General features: G+C 51.9%; 1 protein-coding gene across 1 annotated transcript in view; it reads left to right on the forward strand.

The window, feature by feature from the left end:
* The window catches only part of IL17REL (interleukin 17 receptor E like), a 41,771-nt gene extending 22,204 nt beyond the window's left edge, over window positions 1-19,567 (forward strand). The window contains exons 6-17 of the mRNA XM_043965447.1: window positions 1,613-1,657; window positions 1,882-2,021; window positions 2,550-2,621; window positions 3,503-3,557; window positions 3,954-4,117; window positions 5,716-5,760; window positions 10,158-10,215; window positions 11,316-11,461; window positions 12,086-12,157; window positions 15,616-15,673; window positions 19,188-19,245; window positions 19,450-19,567. Coding sequence (XP_043821382.1) covers window positions 1,613-1,657; window positions 1,882-2,021; window positions 2,550-2,621; window positions 3,503-3,557; window positions 3,954-4,117; window positions 5,716-5,760; window positions 10,158-10,215; window positions 11,316-11,461; window positions 12,086-12,157; window positions 15,616-15,673; window positions 19,188-19,245; window positions 19,450-19,480 — 944 coding nt within the window. The 3' untranslated portion in view covers window positions 19,481-19,567. The remainder of the gene's footprint in view (window positions 1-1,612; window positions 1,658-1,881; window positions 2,022-2,549; window positions 2,622-3,502; window positions 3,558-3,953; window positions 4,118-5,715; window positions 5,761-10,157; window positions 10,216-11,315; window positions 11,462-12,085; window positions 12,158-15,615; window positions 15,674-19,187; window positions 19,246-19,449) is intronic.
* The last annotated feature ends 2,403 nt before the right edge of the window (window positions 19,568-21,970 follow it).

The raw sequence follows: 21,970 nt of genomic DNA on the forward strand, positions 1-21,970 counted from the left end.
TGTGACCCTGGGCAAGTCACTTGACCCCAATTGCCTCACTTAAAAAAAAACTGTAAAAAAAAAAAAAAGAAATGGAATGATTTTTCCTTTAAAAGCTTTGTCAACTAATCAACAAGCACTTATTAAGTGCTTACTGTGTGCTGAGCACTGGGCTAGCCTCTGGGGATATACAGAAAGAAAAGGAAAGCAGCCCCTGCCCTCAATGAGCTTGCATTCTCTTGGGGGAGACTGTGTACAAATGAAAGGAAATACAAAATGGATACAAGGTATTGGGAGGAGGCTGTAGCACTTGGGAAGAGCAGAAACATATGCAAAAGGTTGTCCTTGATCTGAGTCCTAAAGGAAACGAGGACTTCTTAGAGGCAGAGATAAGGAGGGACAGCATGCCAGGCATGAGGTTCAGCCAGAGCAAAGACATGGAGATGGGATATCTTCTTGTATGAGGCACAGTAAGAAGGGTGGGTTGGCAGGACTGGTTTGTGAAAGTGAATAATATGCAATGAGATTTGAAAAGTTGGCCCTTTGTTCAAGTGTGGTATTGATCCTGTCAAAGGACCAAATGCTTATCCAAGGGAAAATCTTCAATGGGATGATGAGACTCAGTGGGAAAGTGTGCTTTGATTAAATAGACATTCACTTGACATCTCCCTCTCTTCAAGAATGCCTTTGGGAGGCCCCTCCCAGGTCTGGGAATTGTCCCTGGGGACACCATTGGCTATAGAGGATGAGTTCTTAATCTGGGGGCTTTTTAAAAAAATAATTTGGTAGCTGTAGTTGAATGTAACTGGGTTTTGTTATAATCCTCTGCACAAAACCCCACAACTGTGAGAGGGGCTCAGCAGGCTTCACCAGCTTGCCCATGGTGTCCAGGTCCCACAAAAAAGGTCAAGAACCCTTCCCTTACAGAGAAGGTTATCCGCTTTCCTTAGCCAGAAGAGAAATCAGAGCAAGGCAGATATCAGGAGGGGGAAGGGGGGAGTCTGGTTCCTGATAAAATCTTCAAGCATTGCCCCCCCCCTCCCGCCGACACCACCCCCCGCCCCCAGACTTCCAGCCTCCTCACCAGCTTCCAAACAATCAGTAATTGCTCTGTTCCGGGCACCAGTGAGGAACGTTCTAGGCTGAGGAGCTTCTAGAGGAGGGGAGTCAGGATGGGGAAGGCCTAGAGACAATGCTGTATGAGGATTCAGAGAAGGAAGCAGGGAGGACCAGAGGAGCCATCCTCAAGCATGTGGTGGCTGCCTTTCCTTGGCCCCAGTGGGCAGCAGCAATGGACAGAGACGACACACGCTGAGGCAAGTTTCACCTTGGTAAAAGGGACACTTCCACCAATTGGAGCTGTCCCAAAGAGGAAAGGAATACCTGCAGACATTGGGGTGGGTGGTCTGAGAGGATCCATCAGCCCCACGGAGCTGCTGCCTTGGTCTGGTCTCAGTCACGAGTCAGTCTGGGTCAGGGTTAGGGGTCAGTCTGGGTCCAGGACCAGAGGTCAGGAGTCAGGCCATGACCAGGACTGAGGTGCCAGCATATGGGTCTGATGGAATTCTGTTCGTGAAGGTGGGTGGTGCTCAGGTCCTTGGTCGGACTGAGAACCCCCATGGGTATTTTGCAGATTGTACAGATGCTCACGTGGGAAGAAACATCTCGGCGTGCTTTGGTGAGTGATATGGGAGGCTAGGGCCCCAACCCTGTCCTCCCTTTACCCACCTTTGTACAGTATTGCCATGTCTACCCAGCACAATCTCTAGGGAGGCCCTGTGGGGGAAGGAAGATCCTTTTCAGGGTCCTGGGAGGGGGCTCACTTTGTGGCAAGGTGGGAGCATAGCAGGTGCCCCCTCTTTGGAGAGAACAGCTCTCCATCCTTACCTTCCGTCCTCACAGCTGGGAGGCTCAAATACAATGTTAACCATGCCCAGAAGGCCATTGAGGTGCACTTTGCAGACAGCCCCAGGGATCAGGCCTACTATGTGCGGCTGTGTCTCAAATGGTTTGCCTGTGAAGACTACAGCCCACCAGTGCTGGTGAGTCCAGAGCACACTTGGGACTGCAAGGCAGAGGGGGCTCTCATGTCAGGCAGTGGGACCCCAGCACAGAGCGGGGCTCTCATCTCAGGCAGCGGGACCCCAGCACAGTGTGGGGCTCTCATCTCAGGCAGTGGAACCTCAGCACAGTGTGGGGCTCTCATCTCAGGCAGTGGGGGCTCTAGGGAAGAGGAAGAAAGAGCTTCTCAGCTTGGGCAACAGGGACCCCAGTGCAGAGGGTGGCTCTTAGCTCAGGCACTGATGACCCTGGGGCAGAGGAGGGATCTTAGCTCTCCTTGGTTGGCCTGGAGGTGGGGGAGCAAAGGCAAGCCCCTGAAAGGGGCACTGAGAAGACTCATGAGAGGTGCCCAGCACAGACTTATGGGAGATAGTTCCCATGCATGCAGTAGGCTCAACACATAAAGAGGGTGCTGGGCACCCCCACAAGAGCTGCTCAGCACCTCCACCTCAGGCCCTGAGCACAGTGTTGTGGAATGAGTGGGTTTCAGCCTGAGCCCCTGGACACAGGTGAATGAAGAGCAGCCTGGGAAGTCGGTGGCCCTGAAGTATTCACAGCTGCTGCCTTGTCTGTGTGTTGAGGTCAGTGCTCCCTCCATCCCTCCCTCCCTCCCCAGGCCCAAGGACCTTGCTGCCTCCCCCCAGCCTGGACCCCAGAATGGGCTCCCTGCTCAGTCCTGGGCAGTTTCTTCATTAACAAAACAAAGGGACTAGATCTCATGTTCTTTAAATGTTTGACCCACCCTGAACATATCTTCTGCCTTCATTGACTCCTCCCCTGGGGGGAGGGTGTCAGCTTCACGTGTGAGAAGAGTGAATACTGCCTCGGGCCTCCTGGGACTGAGCCCACTACAGACTGTGGCCAGAGGAGCCTCCCAGAGCCTGGGGCAATGTGTGAAGCCTTTGGAGTGATCCCTCCTTGGTCAGGATCCCCCCCAGGGCTGGACTAGATAGATGGCCACTGCCCCCAGGTGGGAAACTCTCACTGCCCCTCACTGGACAGCCTGTCCCAAGGTTTCACCGTCCTCAGGGTCCTAGGAACCCTCTCTGGCGTCTCAGCCAAGTCCCTCCAGTCTAAGGGGCTCAGGCAGATTTCCTCTGGTTCTGTCCTGGGGGCGCTCCAAAGGGTTCAGACCTGCCCTGAGGATTTTTGGTTGCTCAGGGTTCACTAAATCAGGGGCATCAGTTTCCATATTACAAAGGGCGGCATCTCACCTGACCCTCCCAACTATGTCATGCAAGCGTTAGCACTGTTTTACACAAGAACCTGAGGCCCAGAGAGGGCAGTAACTTGCCCATGGACACACAGCCAAAGCTTGCTCTCAGGTGGCCCCATTCCAAATCCAGGTTCCCCTCCATCCTGCCCTTCCCTGTGCCCCCCGCCCTTGTTCTATCAAACTGGACTGGAAGGGAACATAGTGGAAGGTGCCTTCAAGCTGAGCCAATGATGTTTTCCCTGGTAGGGCTGGGCTGCTGTCCCTGATGCAGTGAGAATCCAGATCTGCCCCTTTGAAAATGGCAAGTAAGCAGCAGAGTGGCCTCTTCTCTCCTTCTGCTGCCCTGGGTGGGGGGCTGCTGCTTTCCCTCTCTCTCCTCCCCCAGCCCTGGGCTTTCTGGGTCCCTGGGCTCAGCATGAACCAGGGGCCAGGCTCCATGAAGTGCCAAGAAGGATCTCTGTGGTCGTGGACTGGGCTGGGGGGCTCAGGCCACCTGGAGAGGGACCCCTGGGGTTGTGGCTTCATGCGTTCCACCCCCTGTCTGCACAGTGGGATGGGATGGGGTGGGATGAGACTGGGCATTGGCTATGGTGTCAAAGGCTCCCCAGGGGAGGGAGATCCTGAGCAGGGCTTGGAAGGGGAGGGGAGGAGCTGCTCTCTTTCTGACCCCTCTGTGTGTCTGTCTCTGCATGTGTAGACACCAGAATCCTGTGGGATTACATCTTCTACAACCCCTTCACTCAGTCCCTGAGCTGGGAGCCCCCCTGCCCTGTCCAGGGTGAAGTCCACCTGTGTGGGATGTCAAAGATGAGCAACCTGTGCTGGGAGCTGAACCGAACAGGCCGAACAATACCAGGCAATGTAAGTGTGTGAAGCCCGTGGCCCCAGGCCCTGCCCCAGGCCCTCCAGACACCATGGAAGGCCTAGAGCCAGCTGCCTGGCCTCCTGTGCCCCACTCCCATGGGGGTCAGGGTGCTGCTGACCTGGGACTGAGTGACAGAGACAGAGACACAGAGAGAGACACACACAGACACAGAGACAGGGAGTAGTTAAGTAGATAGAAAAGTTAATAGATAAGTAGACAGATGATGGATGGATGGATGGATAGACAAGTAGATAGACAGGTTTATAGATAAGTAGATAGACAAGTAGGCAGGTAGAGAGAGAGGTAGATAGCAAGATATAAACATATACATGTGTGCATGTATATATGTGTGTGTGCATGCACACATTGTGCTGACTGTATAAACATGTGCATGTGCACGTGTGTATACATGCATGTGTGCACACAGCTGTGTGCATGTATATCTACATTGTGTGTGCACATACACACATATCTACATGTACACAGATATTGTGTACATAAAAGTCATGTCCAACATTTACCAGGCACCTATTTATTCCATTGCAAATGGAACACCAGGGGCTGGACATCAAAAGGCCCCAGGGCACAATCTCGGCTTTCAAGAAGCTTATAGTTTAGCTGGGGGAGGGGCACACATGTATGTTTATCTATGCTGTACACTCAGTGCATGTGTGTATCTATGTACATGTATGCAGCCATGTCAATAAGCGATTATAAAGTGCCTGCTGCTTCCAGGCATTGTTCCAAGCCATGAACACAGAAATCCATCTGGGGTAACTTTAGGTGTGAGAAACACAAAAAGCTAGTGGGAAGAGAGGAGATTTTGCTCTGAGGAAAAGTCAGAGAAGGAGAGACGTGAGTGTGACCCAGACCTGGAGAAAGGGGAGAGGTGTACATGCCCCAGGGAGCAGAGCAAACCTGGCAGGCTTCCTAGAGGAGGTGAGGAAGGCTGGAAGGGTCAGTTTTTCTGGCCAATGGCCTGACCAACCACAACTCCAGAGGACCAATGGGGAAGCATGCAATCTGGTGAGGTGGCCATTCCCCATCTGGCCAGAGCCCCAAGGCTCAAACAAAGAGTCCTTTTACTAAGATCTTGTTCCAATGCCTCAGGCAGAAGTAGGTCAAAGCAGGCCAGAAATAATAATAAAGACTTCCAGCCAGCAAGGGAACTGCCTAGGGTCTCAGGAGCTCCTCATCCCGGTGCCCAGGGCCGGCCCAGAGCCCAACCCAGAGCCCAGGCCAGGGCCCAGGTCAATCGGCCTGAGCTCTGGACCTCAATGGCCTTGCTTGCTCCTGTCCCAGTCATTTTGCCAGCGTTAGGGCTTCCCTCACACCTGCCAATTTCCTGTCCCTAGTTCCTGAGCAAGAAGCAATGAACCCAAGATGCAGGATGAGTCATTTTGGGGGACAAAGCAGGGGTGAGGGTTGTCTCACTTGACTTTGCATAGATGTTCCAAAGATTTTGATTTTCTTTTTTCTTTTTCAAGGAGGGGGGGAGATAGGAGGGAGAGAAAAGAAATACTTGTTAATTAAAAAAATAATAAAACAAGAAATGCTAGCTCCCTGATACTTATCAAATGCCTCTTCTTTGCAGGTTCACTACTTGCAAGTGGACCCACAGCCATGGCTTTGCATGAAGGTGAGTCAGTGGTGAGTCCCTTGAAGCAGCCTGTGGGTAAATGGGGGGAAGAGTAAGGGGGTGTAATTGCTCATGTGACTGTGACCCCCAATAAGGGTCACACCTTAGGAAGGGCAGAGGACAGAGAAGACAGGCTGTGGGACAGAGGGTCTAGCTGGGACTTGGGACAGAACTGGGGAAGTCTGAAGCTCTGCTCAACTCCAGGAGCACAGGCACATGATCAAGGTGACCCAGAGATCTCAGCCTCTTATTACTGACAAATATGATTGTGACGGTGGTGAGGAGGAATTACCCATGGCTTATCCAGGATCCCAAATCCAGGCAGTGGAAGAACCAGGGTTTGAATTCAGGTCTTTGTGTCCAAGATTAGAGCCAAAGTCACTGTACCACACTGCCTCCTAGTCAGATTTTAGTAAATAGCTGAACATCATATCATTAATTAGAGGGAGGAAAATCTTTGGGCTTCTCTGTGAGGGGACCTAGATCAATCCTTTCTGAGAAAAACAGTGCAGAAGGAAATGGCAAAGCACCCCAGTCTCTTTGCCAAGGAAACCATAAATGGGGCCATGAAGAGTCAGACATGAGTGAAATGACTGAACAACAAATGATCTGGGAGGACACATTGGACAACAGAGGCCAGATCCAAGAAACATTTCAAAAGCCACACCAAGGGGGTGAATGGAGTGGAATGAATTTTGTTTTGTTTTTAAGACCAACTTGTAATTCCACCCAGGACACTCAGGAAGGAAACTCTCTAACAATACAGAGTAATATGGAAGTGCCTGGGGTCCTTAAAGGTTAAGTGACTTACCCAAAGTCACCCAGTCAGTATGAGTCTGAGGCAGGACCTGAACCCAGGTCTTTCTGACTTTGAGACTGGCTCTCTATCCACTACACAGCGCTGCCTTTTGAGATGAAATTTAATTGGAATGAGTGTAACATCTTTGCATTGGATTTTAACAATTGGCCTCAGAAATACATCTGGAGATGCTGGTTAGCCAGCAGTTCGCTGGCAAGTTTGGCAGGGCAAATGACATAGTACTGCAGCAGGGCCTGGCAAGACACCGTCTTGGACTGCATTCAAATAGGCATGGTGACTGCCGTCCTCTGGCCTTGTCAGCCACATAGAGAGGGCCACAGATGCACAAGTCCTGGTTCCAGGCACCACAGTTTTGGGGAAATATTGGTTACCCTGAAAGATTACAGAGAAGATCAACTAGTGAGGTCATTGCTTCTCTGGAATCCTTATCAAATCTTCTCTGGTTTGGTTGAATGAATGCCATCTTGGAGAGTTTTCTCCAAGGGCAGTTCTGTAGATAAGGGATTTGACTTCTGCTTGGCCTCAGAGGCCAGAACCAGGACCCCTGGTAGCTGGAAGTTACCTAGACTGAAGTATGGACATTTCCCGACAATTAGAGCCTGGCCTGGGAGGTGGGGAGTTTCCCCCAGTGCCCCAGGACATCTTTAAGCAGAGGCTGGATGGCCTTTTGTCAGGGGGGGTCCTCAAGAAGATTCTTGTTCCAATATAAGTTGGATTAATGGCTCAAGAGGGTTCTGGGAGAATTGTTGGTTCTGAAGAATCCCTTTTCAGACAGAGGTAACAGGCCCCATGTGCCTAGCTAAAGTCATCAAAGACACTGACACTGAGAGAACCATGCCAGCCCTTTGGAGGCAGCCTGCCCAGGGCCTGCTCTCCTCAATGGACAAGGCCTCCAGCGACATAGTCTGTCTACCTAGAGGCTAGGACACCTTGCCCTTGTGATCAGGTTTTGATTTGGCCTTGGCATCTTGGCCCGGGCAAGTTACCACAACAGAGGAGCTATGAATGTTTCAGACTGAAGCTTGAGTGAAGAGTAGATTCTGAAAGCACCCCACTCCCTCCCACCCTTAGTCTGGGAACCCCTTTTCTGTATACCCCTGTGTGGAAGTGGACGGACCTTCTCAGAACTCATAGGTTATGTTATTGTTCAGTCATTTTTTTCAGTTGTGTCTGACTCTCCGTGACCCCATTTGGGGTTTTCTTGGCAAAGACATTGGAGTGGTTTGCCATTTCCTTCTCCAGCTCATTTTACAGATGAGGAACTGAGGCAAACAGGGTTAAGTGACTTGCTCAGGGTCACACAGCTAGTAAATGTCCTAGATTATAACTTGCTAAATTGATAAGGCCGCAGAAATATCAGAAAGCACAAAGCAGAGCCCAGGTGTCTGGGGCACTCCACTGGACACCTCCTTCCCCAAAGATCTCGAACCACATTGAACAGCTACTCATTGGGTCTGATTATTCAGCCATTTCTGAATCCATGCAACTGCATCATCATCTTGCCCTCCATCATATTGATAAAATCATAAGAGATGTCAAATGATTTGCCAAAGCCTAAATAAACTCTCTCTGCAGCATCTCAGTGACCTCCCAGTCTGATGACTGTTACCAAAAGGAATTGATGAAGCCAGGCTGGCTCTTTGTGGTCACTGCTTCCTCTCCACACATTTCTTCTCCAATCAATCAATCAATCAATCAACCAATCACTCAATAGTTATCGAGCACCCATCATGCACCAAGCACTGTGCTAAATGCACAGGGGAATACAAAAAGAGACAAAAGACGGTGGCTGCCCTCAAGGAGCTTACAATCTAATGGGGAAGACAAGAAACAAACAAATGTGAGCAAGCTATCTATAGGATAAATAGGAAATAAGGAAGAGAAGAAAGACCCTAGAATTGAAAGGTGTTGGGAAAGGTTTCCTGGAGAAGGACAGGTTTGAGTTGGGACTTGAAGGAAGCCAAGGAAGTCAGAAGGGGGAGATGAGGCGAGAGACTAGGGAGGGAGAGAAAAAATGGAGAGGGAGAGTGTGCCAAGCTTGGCACTGCCAGAGAAAATGCCTGAAGCCGAGAGAGGGCTTTGTTCAAGGCCCAGCCAGCAGGCCATGCCCACATCTGTAGAGCCAGCTCCAGCCTCTCCCCTGCCCTTTGAGATTCAGGTCACCAATTACCTACCAGACACCTAGGCCTGGATGCCCTGCAGGCATCTGAGACTCAGCGCCTCCAAAACAGAACTCATCTTTTGACCCGAGCCCTCCCTCTTCCCAGTTTGCCTGTATCTGTTGAAGCTCTAACCACACTGTGTCAGGCACCCAGATTCATGCCTGTGGCTTTACCTTCTGTTCCTTCCTCTTCCTTATGGCCTAATCTTGCCCCCAGGCTATCTCTGATCTCCAACTCCTGCCCTGGCACAGCCACCAATCCCTTTTACCTCTGACCCATATCATTGGTTTTCTCCCTACTCAAATCCATCCTTCCCGCTGCTGCCAAAGTGATTTTTCTTCTGTAGCTCTGACCATGTGGATTCTCTTCTCTACAAACTTTGGTAGCTCCCTCTTGCCCGTAGGATAAAGTGTAAACTCTTCTCATCTCATTTGTAAAGCACAGTCTTCCTCCAGCTTCATTGGATGTTACTGTTGCCTCTTTCACTCTGTGATCCAGCCAAACTGGCCTTCCCTCTCTGTTCTTCACCTGCCAACTCCTACCTTCATGCCTTTGCACTGACAGTCCCCCATGTCTGAAATGCCATCCCTGTTCTCTTTCACCTCATAGAATGCCATCCCACCTTGCTTCCACTTTCTTCCTTAAGTCTTGCCTGAGCCACCCCGCCAATGGCTACTTTGTACTTAGCTGCATGTTCAAACCACCTTGTGTGTATTTTGTATCTACATTTATGTCTTTGTAGCGATGAGAGCTCCTTCTGAATAGGGATTATGGCCTTCTCTGTAACCCCAGCGCCTATCACAGTGCCTGGCATACAGAGGGTGCATCATACTTCTTGACTGATTCCAGAATCATACCATGCTCTTGTATTTCTCCACCATTCGCCAGTCTTGTTTCCATCTTCTATACAAATGTTTTAAAATTGGAAGGTGGTCCGTGAGTCCCCATTGCAACTATGTGGTTTTCTGTTTACCCTTGTTGCTTTGTGTCGCTTCTGTTTCATTCTTGGGAGTTTCCCATCCCTCTTTAGCTCACATTCCCTTTAGAATTTTAGGGCTGTGGAATCCCATTGATGCTTAGCCCCTTTGAAATCTGCCCTTGAGAGTCTAGGGGATACTTTAGCCAGGGTCACACCAACAGTGTGTGGCTCACTCAGTCTCCTGGCTCCAGCGGGGCATTCACCACACTCTCCAGCTCCTAGACAGTCCTGCTCTCTCTTGGAACCTCAGTTTCCTCCTTTGTACAATGAAGAGGCTGAGCCAGAAGACCATGGAAGCCCTGCCCCCCTTTGTTGGTGGAGGATTCGGTTCTGTTTGCTCTGTTGTTTTGCCAGGGGGCTTTGTGGGGCAGCCTTTGGCTTCCCTCACAGGGCCTGCTCTAGCTCTCCCTCCCTCCCCCTCTCTCTCTCCCCCCAGTTCATAACCCTGCAAGGCTCTTGGGTGAGATGTCCCTTTGCTGATGGAAACTTCCCAGGTAATTGCCCCGCAATGGGTCCACAGTCTAGCCAATGACCCCTTCATCTTCCTGAGGGTGGAGGGAGGTGGAGGGATGGGTGGATGGACCAGCTGGAGAAGGGCTCCTCGCCCCAGTGAGAACCCCCCCTTCTCATTTTGTGTCCTCTGATTTCTTTTTCCACACTGGCAAATGGATCCGTGTATTATTTTTTTTTATTTTAATGAGATATTTTATTTTTTCCATTACATGTAAAGATAGTTCTCAACTTTTGTTTATACATGCTTTTCAATTTCAGATTTTTCTCCCTCCCTCCCCTCCCTCCCCCCTCCCCTAAACAGCCGGTAATCTGGTATAGGTTATATCTATATATCTCTATACGTATACATATATATATATATAGTGTATTATTTTTGAAGTTTGGGGACTAGGCATTCATTCATTCATTCAATGAACATTTGTTAAGCAAGAGGGCAAGGCACGAGGAGGAGATACAAAGTTCCCTTGCCTTCCTGGTGCTCACAGTCTTGTAACCTGCTGACACCTCCCCCAACCATTGCCTTGTTTTTATCAGTATTTTGTGCACACGTGGGATCCCCTCAGTAGAGTGGAAGAGCAGGGGACTAGCTGGTCTTTGATTTTATAGCCACAGCTCCGCACATTAAGTGCTTCCTTAATGTTTGTTGGCTCATGAAACACAAACAGCAGTAACTGTAAGATGCAACATTATGTTATCAATATGTCAGAGAGGGGCAGAGTGGTAGACCACTAAAGGGGTGGTGCCTGCCAACAAGATGGGGCTGGGAAGGCTTCCTGGAGGAAGTGGTCTTGGGATTGGATTTAAAGGAGAAGGAGGCATCTAGCAAGCAAAGAGGGATCAGGATGGCATCACCAGCATCAGGGCTGGGCCCTGCTCCCATTTTGGAAAGAGAAGGTGTGATTTTCCTTAAAAGACTTTAGCCCATCTCAGGCCCCTTGCATGTGTTGGGCCTGGAAGGAAGAGTCCAAGGCCCCAGGCCAGGAGTGGGCAGAGGAGGCTGCCCCTCTAAGGTGACAAGGAGCCCCCACCTGTGCCTCATGCTACATGACCCTTATGTGGGGACCACCCTGGTTATCATTAGGCTGGAAGATGAAGATTCATCAGTTACCAGACAAGTTCCGAGCCTCCTTCATCTCCAGGAGCCCAGCCCGCTTCCAGGTGCAGCTCTGCAACCGGACAGAGCCTTTCCATTGCCATGTGCTTGAGACCATCTCTGTGGGATCACAGGTGAGCTGGAAGGCAGGGACCCCTGCCCCTCTCCTCCCAATCAGACCCAAGGATAGGGCCCTGGACACACAGTGACACCTTCAAACATACACATACCCAGGATACTAACTTCTTCTAGACTCCAGAATCCCCGAAGCCCTCTTACTCCAGGAAGCCCTCCCTGATTGCTCTGAGCCAGGGGTTCAGTAATGTCAGGGACAGGCCAGATGACTTATGTGCAAGAGTTTGGAGAAGTTAGACAGGCCCGTGGTTCTGGGGCCTTTGTTGTCACCTAGGGCCTAACTCCAAACCATTCCTGAGTCCCTGTCCTAAAGCAATCAGGGGAGGCATCTGTGGTGAGAAAGGCTTTCTTGTGTGGCTGCACCTGAAGAGGAATGCTCGCTCATACATGTGTGGGTAGATGGGTGTACCACACGCTCATGTATGTGTGTGAGATTGTGGCACAAGCTGGCTCCTGTTAAATCAAGGCCCTGTGGAGCATGGAAGAGGCTTATGCATGAGGCAGCTGGGAGCTGACAGGTTGGGGATTGATGGAGGATAGAAGAGGCTGCGGTTTCCCTGGGACCTCCATGGAGGTGGTGGGTCAGCTGGCCTGCCTGATGTGACTGCTTTTCTCTGCTCCAGGGAGATACAGACGCTATAGCCCACGTTGACATCCCAGAGGCGGAAGTCTGCTCCCCAGACATCTGCATCCAGGTGGGTCCCCATTTCCTCCTAGAGTTGAGGGAAGGCCCTGCACACAGATATGGGCTCCACAGAATGCTGTTTGGTGGGAGGGCCTGCCTCAATCTCTGGCAGATACAACTGGAATCAAGGGAGACTCTAGGTGGTGAAGGCCATTTTTTCATTCATTCCTAACATTGTTTAATCGCCTCCTGTATGCAGAGCCCAGTGCTGGGGACTGAGAGAGATTCAAAGTTAGCACCTCGTGGTGCTCAATCTCTTGCTGGAGAATAAGCCATGAACATGGCTATGTCATGCATATGCGACCAGGTGTTGTCTAAAACTGAGCAAACTAGGGGCAGCTAGGTGGCACAGTGGATAGAGCACTGGCCCTGGCCCTGGATTCAGGAGGACATGAGTTCAAATCCAGCCTCAGACACTTGACACTTACTAGCTGTGTGACCCTGGGCAAGTCACTTAACCCCAATTGCCTCACTAAAAAAAAACAACAAAAAACTGAGCAAGCTAGATGTGATCTGAGGTCTGAGCTGCCTCCCAAAGATGGGGAGCATCAAGGACTGAGGCCTCCCCCCAGGAATGCCAGCTGGCCAAGGGGGGAGGGAGAGGGAGGGCCTGGGACACCCAGGGTTGGGCAGTCTCTCCTCTCATCTCCAGAAGAGATGACAAGCTACAGTCCAGTGTCTTGTAGGAGGCTTTTCCTGGCACCTGGATCACATCTGGCATATGTCCCCTCTTTGATCACACTCTGCCCTCCAAGGCCAAACATAGCACATCTAATGCTGGGGGGGGGGGTCTCCTGAGGCCCCACCCCCACCTCACCTTCTCTTCCAGGGACCTCAAGAGACCCTCTAGCCAACCTTCTCGGTTTTTTTTTTGTTTGTTTTGTTTTTTAGTGAGGCAATTTGGGGTTAAGTGACTTGCCCAGGGTCACACAGCTAGTAAGTGTCAAGTGTCTGAGACCAGATTTGAACTCAGGTCCTCCTGAATCCAGGGCTGGTACTCTATCCACTGTGCTACCTAGCTGCCCCTAACCCTCTCATTCTATTGAGGGGGAAACCAGGAAGGTTCAGTGATTTGCTCAGGGTCACACAGGGGTAAGTGACAGAGACAGCATGTGAACCCTGTTCCTCCAGCCAATCTCTTTGTGGGAGCCTGGTCTGTGGAGGTCACTATATGATAAAGTCCTAGCCAAGGTCATAGTGGAATGGGATACCACAGCCTGTGCAAAAGGGCTTCTTAGAGGAGGTGACCTTTAAAGAGGGTAGGAATTCAGTAGGTAAAAGGGGTGGGAAGGCATTCCAGGCATAGGCAATGACATGAGCAAAGACATGGAGGCAGAACAATTGAGGGAGTGTCTGGGGACAGAATTGTCTAGTGTGGCTAGACTCGAGAGAGAGTGAGAGGGGGAGAATGTGGGAGGGCAGCTGGATAGAGTGACAGCTGATCCGGTGAGTAGAAGACTTTGATCTTGGCTCACTAGTTAATAGGAAGCCCCTGGAGATCTTTGAGCAGAGGAGCCATTTGACCACATTTTTCTGGCAAGGCTTGAAGGACAGATGCAGAAAGGAAAGAGGGATTGGGGGGAAGGGAGAAGACTTGATAGGAAGTAATTATGAAAGGTCAGAGCTGGTAACAAGGGTCTGGTGGCCATGGGAAATATCCATTCATTAGATGCCCACTATGGGCCCAGTACTATGCTAAACACTTTCTAATTATTATCTCATTTGAGCCTCACAACAGCCCAGTAAGGCAGGTGCTGCTATTAGCTCTGTTTTACAGTTTAAGAAACTGAGGCAGACAGAGGTTAAATGACTTGCCCAAAAGACATCACAGAGGTTGGCTCCACAAAGCTCTGTAACTGACTGGGGTTGGGAAGTGAAGGGCAGGGAGATGGCTAAAGGCAGACAGCCATTTCTCCAGCCACCCAGTTGAGTCTGACTCGGTCTACCTTGGCATCTAGCCCCAGTTCTTTAGGCTGCTTTAAGCTCTTTGCTCCTGGATGGGGGTGGTATGGCAATCTCTCTCAGGGAGTCACCATGACTTAGTCCCTGGGGACTACAGGTCAGAGGGTAAGCAGAGCAAGGCCTCTAAGGGCTGCTCTGCAGGTGGAAGACAGTGACACCAAATACCTGGGTGAGGGGCCTCTTCTTAGCCCATGTCATCCTACTGGGGATCCAGCAGGGACCCAGGGCCTTGGGACCATTTCTGACCCAGCCGGGTTTCTAGAATCTCTCTTGCCCTTTGGACACCATGAGCATAGGGTTGCAGCTCCCTGTGCTGTCTCTCAGGCTCTCCAAGCTCAGAGGGAGCACTCCGTCCTCTGCTCTGACCTCAGGGCCCTCCCTTGGCACAAAACGGGCCCTGCCTTGTGAAATCTCATGTGGTTTGTCTCCAGGGGCTGGTAGGGGAAGGAAAACAAAGGAAATGGATGCCAGAGTCAGGGTCCAAAACAATTTTCATGCCGATCTTTGGGATAATTGATGGAACAATTAGATGAATCTCATAAAATGGTATTTAACGCAGTCAACAAGCATGTGCTAAGAGGTCAATGTAAAGTCCTTCTTGGTTCAAAAAGTCATCTGTGCAAACCAAGACTGGGGCAGAGGGGGCTGGATGGTGGTGTTGGGGCAAAAGGTCTGGGGGTTTTCAGGGACCCCTGGGCAAACAGTATGATGCAGCAGACCCAGAAGCGAAGGCAAACTGGGGCTACATTAAAAGAAGCACAGTGGAAAAGTCATTGGATCCAGAGTTAGAGGTCCCGAGTTCAAATACTAACTGCCACCTGTGACCTGTCTGACCCTGAGCACATCACTTACCTCACCTGGACCCCAGACTCCTCATCTGTTGGACTTGACAGCTTCCTTCCAGCTCTGACTCGTGGTCCTATAGTCAGACAGTCCACCGTCCTACTTATTTTGCTCTGGTCAGACCCCATGTAGGCTAATCAGCAGTCAATCCCTCTCACTTGATTCAATCAGTCTAGATTAATCTCCAGGTGGGTCCTTGAGTATCTGCAAAATCCCATTATTTCATCACATGCCCCTTGAGCATCTCTTGGAGGATGGAAGGCTATTTAACCTTGAATAAAGCAGGCTGCAGGGAGGCAGTGATTTCTGTCTTCAGGTAACTGAAGGATCCTCTTAGAGAAGTGAGGTTCACTTTGTTCTGCCCCAAGGGGAAGGGCTGGAAGCAAAATGTAACCCAGAGAGCAGCCCTGACATGGGAGTGGTGGGAGCTCTACCCTGGAGGCAGCTTCTCCTAGTCAGGGATGTTTGGGGGGGCTGAGTAGAAAAACCACTGTCTCTGAAGTCAGGAAAGACTCAGCTTCTGATCTCTAGCCACACTTACTCAAGTGTGAAGCTGGGAAAGTCCCTTCCCTTTGGGGTCTCAGCGTTCCTGTAATCCCTTCCTCACTGGCCACTCTTGTACTCCTGAACAGAAGAGTAACCACCTTTGTTGGGTCTCTACAGGGTTGGAGGACAGATGTGCATTACTCAGTTCCTGCCCAGATGTGTGACATCAAATGCAGTGAGTGGGGATGTGTGATTGTTGGGCAAACATCTCTCACCCCAGAGTTCCCTGGGGGAGCCCCCCAGCTGAATAGGTGACACAACCCCACCCTTATAGAGTCCCCATCTGGTGACAGCTTTGCCCTCAGGGAGCCTCCTTCTGAGGGGGGTAGATATGGGGTGGGGAAGGGAACAGCATGAAGCCGGACTGTTCTCTGGAGAGCTCTGGAAATGAGGGTTATTCTTAGGGCCGGCCAACTTTTGTCTCTGTTCTGAAAGCCTTGAAGGTATGTCCCCTATCCCTCGGGCATGATGTCCAAGGAGTGGGAGGCAGAGGGTCTGATCAGGGCCTGTGCTCTGGACTCAAAAAGACCTGCCTTGGATGGGGAGCCACCCTGGGGGCCACAGACGTCTTAACCTGGCCTCCCAGGGGTTAAGGCTCATAGTCCTGGGAACATCTGGCTACAGAAGACTTTAATCTGGTGTGTGGGGAGGTATCCAGTGCCATGGGAAGGGCCTAGGAGGGGTCTAGGAAGGCCTGAGAAGATCCACTGTTCTCCCACCAGACCCCTCCCCATATCTCCTGAGACCCACTCTGTGCTCCACAAGACAGAGGCTTCTCTTCCTCAGGGGAGGCTGGGGCTCATAGGGGTTCATACAACTCCAAGGAGGGACAGGGACCTGGCCTTCATTGTTAAAGGGCTGAGTCAGAGCTAGAAGCCTCCCCTGGGATGGGAAGTAGGGTGGAAGTCCTGGTGCCCTTCTGCCCTGAAGAAGGACTCCTGGGGTGGGGAGCATCCTCAAATGAGGTCAGAGGACCCAAGATGCAATCAGGCCCTTTGCCATTTATCACCAAAGCAATTGCGGGCAAGTGTCTGGGCCTTGGTTTCTTTATTTGTACAATGAGGGGACTGCCCTCATCATTTCAAAGGTCTCTTCCAGTTGCCCCCAGAATGGGTCTTCTGCCCACAGGCAGTGCCGGGCATCCTGTTCCCTGGGTCCTGGGGAGGACAGAGAGGGTGCCTGTGGTTGTCTGGGCACTAGCCTGAGAGGCAGGAGCCTTAGGTTGGAGTCTGAGCCTCCCAGGTTCCTGGCCTCATCTTTCACTGTCATCCTGCTCCCAACAGCCTGGCATGTGTCTGAGCAGGCCAGAGGTTGATGAGGGACTAGCAAATGTGTAGAGAATGCCTGACATCGGGGGGTAGGGGTGGGGCTGGCAGCCCTCCAGAGTGGCAGGCCCCTTTGGGACCATCTCCTTAGTGTTGGTCTCAGGGTGAGCCCTCGTGGCATGTGCCAGCCCAGCCCTGGGGGGCTTGTGGCATGCTTTCAAACCTGCTGTGGTGGGAGGGGAAGGGGGGAGCAGGTCTACGTGCGCCTTCCTTCACCGGTGCTGGAGGAAGGGGAGCAGACTAGGGAGATGAGGAGGCAGGGAAGGGGCTGGGGGGTTGGGGCAGCCATGTGACCCATCCATGTTGGGGACTGGATGAGGGGACCCCCAATTCTTCCCTAAAGCCCATTCTGGATCCTTGCCCTAGTCCATTGGTTCCATCCTGTCCATTTGTTTGGCAAATTTCCAGCCTCCCTCTGACCGTGTAGAGAAGTCCACCAGTGACCCCGGGGCCCGGACACGCCCTGTGTAGGTGAAGCAAGAGTCCATCTTCATTGATTATTGGACACCGTTATTCAGTGACCCTCTTGGGTTTCTATGGGGCCCTAAAGCCTGAATTCAGTCAGTCAATAAACATTTATTAAACACAAAGTTAGGGCCAGGCACTGTGCTAAGCTCCAGGGATCAAAAAAGAGACAAAAGACCGTCCCTGCCCTCAAGAAACTCAACCTAACTTGACTTGAAGCAGAAAAAGAAGTGATCCTTGAAACACATGGGCTGAGATACGTTTTTCCCAGCATCCCCGAAAGCTGAGGAGAGGAGAGGCATGGAGGGCTCACCAGTCTTCTTGGGGCTCCCCCTCCAGCCTGAGTCAGCCTCCCAGGGCACAAAGACCCAGCACTTGGGGCATCTGGAACTGATTTCTCCTTATATCCGCCAGTCAGTAATGGCCCCAGATTTCACAACAAGCCTTTTATTTGAAGCCACAGGGGGTAGAGCTCTGGTCCTCTTATTTCTAGAATCAGTTTTCTTAGAAATTGTCAGCTATGGGGACAACAAGGATACTTGAACTCTCAGATTGGAGCCACATTTAGTGATGACAAATCATGAATCTCAGCTGTGACCTCGAGAGCCCCATCCCAGGTCCCACTCAGCCTGTGGGGTGGGGGGTGGCGGTGGCGGAAGGGAACATTACCCTGAGAGAGTGAAAGAGTGAACCCAGGGATCCGGGAGGCTGCCCAGCCAGCCCTGAGCAGAGCACCCGCGTCATGTCTTCTCCCCGCTAAAGCCTGCCACCGAGGGAAGGCAGCCAGCCCGGCTTTGGGGCAGTTCTCAAGTTTGGGAGTTCTTCCCAACATCAAGCCTGAATTAGGCTCTCTGCAACATCCCCCTCCCTTCCCCCATCCTGGATCTGCCCCCTGGATCCAAGAGAACAAAGCTGATCCCTCTCCAGTCTTCAGCTCTCCTCTCCCCTCAGCTTTTCCTTCACCCTAAACCTCCCAGGTGCCAAGTCCTTGCAAGAGCTGATCCCCAGCCTGGTTGACCTCCCCCAGACTCGCTCCATACTCGCAACGTCCCACCGAAAATGTGGTGTCCAGGATTGAACAGAATATTCCAAACACAGTCTAACCAGGGCAAAGGGTAGCAGACATCAACTCCCTCTCCAGCTGGCTCCTCCTTCCCACCTGGACCCTCTGCCTCTCCATACAGCCACAAGCCCATTAGCTTTCTTGGTTGCTTCATCTCACAGCTAATGCAATCAATATGTGTTAAACCTGGAGTCCACTGAGACCCTCAGATCTTCTCCATTTCCCCCCTTACCTTTTGGGGACACACTCGGGAGACAGAGAGAGAGGGAGGTAGGAAGGGAAGGAGAGACAGAGACAGAGGCAGAGAGACAGAGACAGAGAGAGATAGAAGATGCTTAGGAAATGCCTGTGGGGGGAAGAAGAGCTCTCTTGAGAGGTTTATCCCAGCTGGTCTATGTTAGGTCTGCCTTTACCTTCAGAGGTGTGAGGGTAGTGGAAGGAATGGGGGCTATGACCAAAAGCGCTTTGTAAAATTGCTGCTTGTTATAGAGAATCCTCTGCTCTTGGGAGCTGGGAGCCCCCAGCTCAGCCCATTGAGCAGTAATATAGGTCAACTCCAACCTGTGTGAGTGGTGTCCAGGCCTTGCCTGCCCCCAGAGAGCTCCCAGTGTGTGTGTGTGGGGGGGGGGGGAGGATGGAAGAGGAGCAACCCCCCAGGCCCTGGCCTCAGGGAGCTCATTGCTTGGTGGGAGACGACACTGTGAGAACATTAATGGGACAAGACAAGGTGTGAGCCACCCTGGGCCGGGCTTTGGGGTTCTGACTCTGATGGCAAGAGAGCCCCCTATCCGTGTTCCTGGCCTGGCCTTGAGTGGAGCTGTCTCCTTCTCTCCCAGACAGGTCCCATAAGAAAAAGCACAGAAGAGAGCATGACTCTGTCATCACTGTCCACAAGTAGGTGCCCAGGGCTGGATTCTGCTGCAGGGGCAAAATTGGGGAGACCTGAGAATGTCTGAGGCCAAGCTGGTTGGCCAGGGGGTGGGGGTGGAGGGGCCACAGTCTCCCTGAGGTCTGGCTTCAGGGGTGTGGGGGATCCCACTGGCTCAAGGCTGAAGTCAGGAGGCCCATTCATTGACATCATCTTCCCCCTGCCCCCAGGTTGGAAAGAAGAGCTTCTGCATCCCCCTAAGGACAGAAGCCAGAGCTGGAGCTGGAACTCAGGGCCTGCCTCCTTTGCCGGTAGTCTGGACTCTTCCAGGCAGCACCAGAGCCTCCCAGCCTCCCAGCCTCCTAGCCTCCCAGCCTTTCAGCCTCTCAGCCTCTCAGCCTCCCAGCCTTCCAGCCTCCCAGCCTCCCTTGCCTTCTCCCAAGAACTCCTGCCAGCTGGATGCTTCTCAAGGACTGTGGGCAGTTCAGTGCTCACGCTAGGCCAGGCCTCGGCTGGCTCAGCCCCAGGGCAGGGCCCTGGAGTACTAGAGGCCTCTGGCATTCCAGGGGGTCCCTGGGACTTGGTGTTGTCCTGATTTAACCGAAGGGCTGAACTGGTTCTCCAGATGCCCTCCATTTCTTCCCTGGCCTGTTCTTCTTCTGGTCCATATCCCCTCTCTCCCCAGCTCTGAGGCCTGGTGGAAGATTCCTCCGTTGTCACTGGGCCCTGGGGCCTGGTGGCAGGAGTTCTGCCTCAGCCCTTGGCACCTCCACCCCAAGACTGTAATGTGGGTCCCATGGCTCACTGAGGGGTGGGGGTGGGCTACCTGCTTGGGCGAGAGGAGTTCACAGGATCCGTTCCTGTTCCCACAGACCCCCAGCATGTCTGGGGCACACACTGGCTTAGCACCAAAGCCTGGGGCCCTGTATGCAGCCTGGGGCCCTGACCAGCCTTTGGGGACTGCCTTCTTCTCTGTGCCCTCCCTGGTGCCTCTGTGGGCCTGCGGTTGGGTGCCCCCACCCCCGTCAGGAGCCCGGCTGTGTGCCTGTCCTGGATGCTCCTGGGGAGCAGGGACTGTGCTGCTTTGGCCTTTGTCAAGCTGAGTTGAGTTAGTTGGGATGAGGGGCAGGGCTGAGCATGAAGCCCTGTCACTGTCTCCCCACCGTCTGGGGCTCTTCCCAGTGTGGGGCTCTCTCTGCCTGTTCTTCAGCCTGCACACTTGCAGGCAGCTGTGACTCAGTGTCCCTCTACAGAATGTCCTGCACAAGTTGAGAGAATCTTCTTCCTAATTCTCAGTGATGACCTTCATTCCCCTCTCAGCAACCATCGAGTACACATTTCTGAGTCTGGCATTCAGTGCTCTCTCTATCACAAGCACATGCAATCTCTTCTCCTTTGGCTTTGGTCTATACAAGTCCTCCCCCCAGTCAGGCCAACTCCCCCAGACCCAAATCCAATGGGGGAGGGCAGGGCCCAAGAGCTCAGCATCATCTTCCCACTTTGGCTCATTCCCTCCCCCACTTGGAGAGACTCCAGAACAATTGCTGCTTCCATTGGGCAGTCGTATGGATGGGAAGGACTGACTTTATTTGTAAAATGTGCAGAATTTGCAAAGCACTCAGAGGAATCCATAAACAGATGCACAAACACACATAGAGCCCATTGGATCCCCTCTGAAGGGAAATGAACTTGCTAGTGGTGTTGGGACAGCCCTTGGACACCCCGGTGGATCCTGAGCTGGCCAACAAGGTCCTACACAACCCCGCCGCCGACTGATTGGGACACCCTCAAATTGGATTCCTGTTAGAAGGCAAACACACTTCAGGGCTACCGAACAAGCGATCCCCTCCCCACAGGGCATATGCTTCCTGAGTCTCTCTCTGGTTTTGCTTCCCCAGTAGGATGTGCTCTGGAGTCACCGCGTGATTCTTCTCTTTTTCCATTGAGCAAACTGCCTCAGGAAATCTTCTGTCTCTGTCCTGACAGTTAGATTAGAAAATCGCCAAGAGGGGTGGCTAGGTGGCGCAGTGGATAGAGCACCGGCCCTGGAGTCAGGAGGACCTGAGTTCAAATCCGGCCTCAGACACTTGACACTTACTAGCTGTGTGACCCTGGGCAAGTCACTTAACCCCCATTGCCCTGCAAAACAACAACAACAACAACAAAAAACAAAACAAAAAGAAAAGAGAAAATCGCCAAGAGAATGGAAAGCCCTCCATTCACCACACAGGAATTGGATGTTCATGGACATTGTCTACAATCTACGCTTTGGGACCACGTGGACCTACCTGCCCCAGCCATGTGCTTCTGCATTAGTGTGCTTGGACAACAATATCAATGCTGCAACTCTTGGACTGGGAAAGTGAGTGCTTAGAATCTTTCCTCTCAGGACATCTGCAACAGCATGTGGGGGACCATGTGAATGAGGAAAAAGGAGCTCCATAAGAGACTGGTCTGTCAGCATACTTTCGTGGACTGGAAGAAAGTCAGCTCTTCTGACAAGAGTCATCCTGAGTCCTAGCCAGCCAATTGTTGTAGAGATAGCCCCAGCCACTGAGAGCCAATCAGGAAGTCTGTGTCCTCTTGGCCACAATCTCTCTGGGGAAGTGCCTCTTAAATACCCCCCCAATAAAGCCCCAATCCTGTAATCTCATCAAATTGATTAGGTGATCTCTCTGTTCAATGCCCAACCTTCTTAGGGAAAAGCTTCCTGACAATCGGGGCTGTTCAAAGGTGTGATGGTTTTCCTTA

This window comes from Dromiciops gliroides, chromosome 5, assembly GCF_019393635.1.
Source record: "Dromiciops gliroides isolate mDroGli1 chromosome 5, mDroGli1.pri, whole genome shotgun sequence".
In the NCBI taxonomy this organism is placed as follows: domain Eukaryota; kingdom Metazoa; phylum Chordata; class Mammalia; order Microbiotheria; family Microbiotheriidae; genus Dromiciops; species Dromiciops gliroides.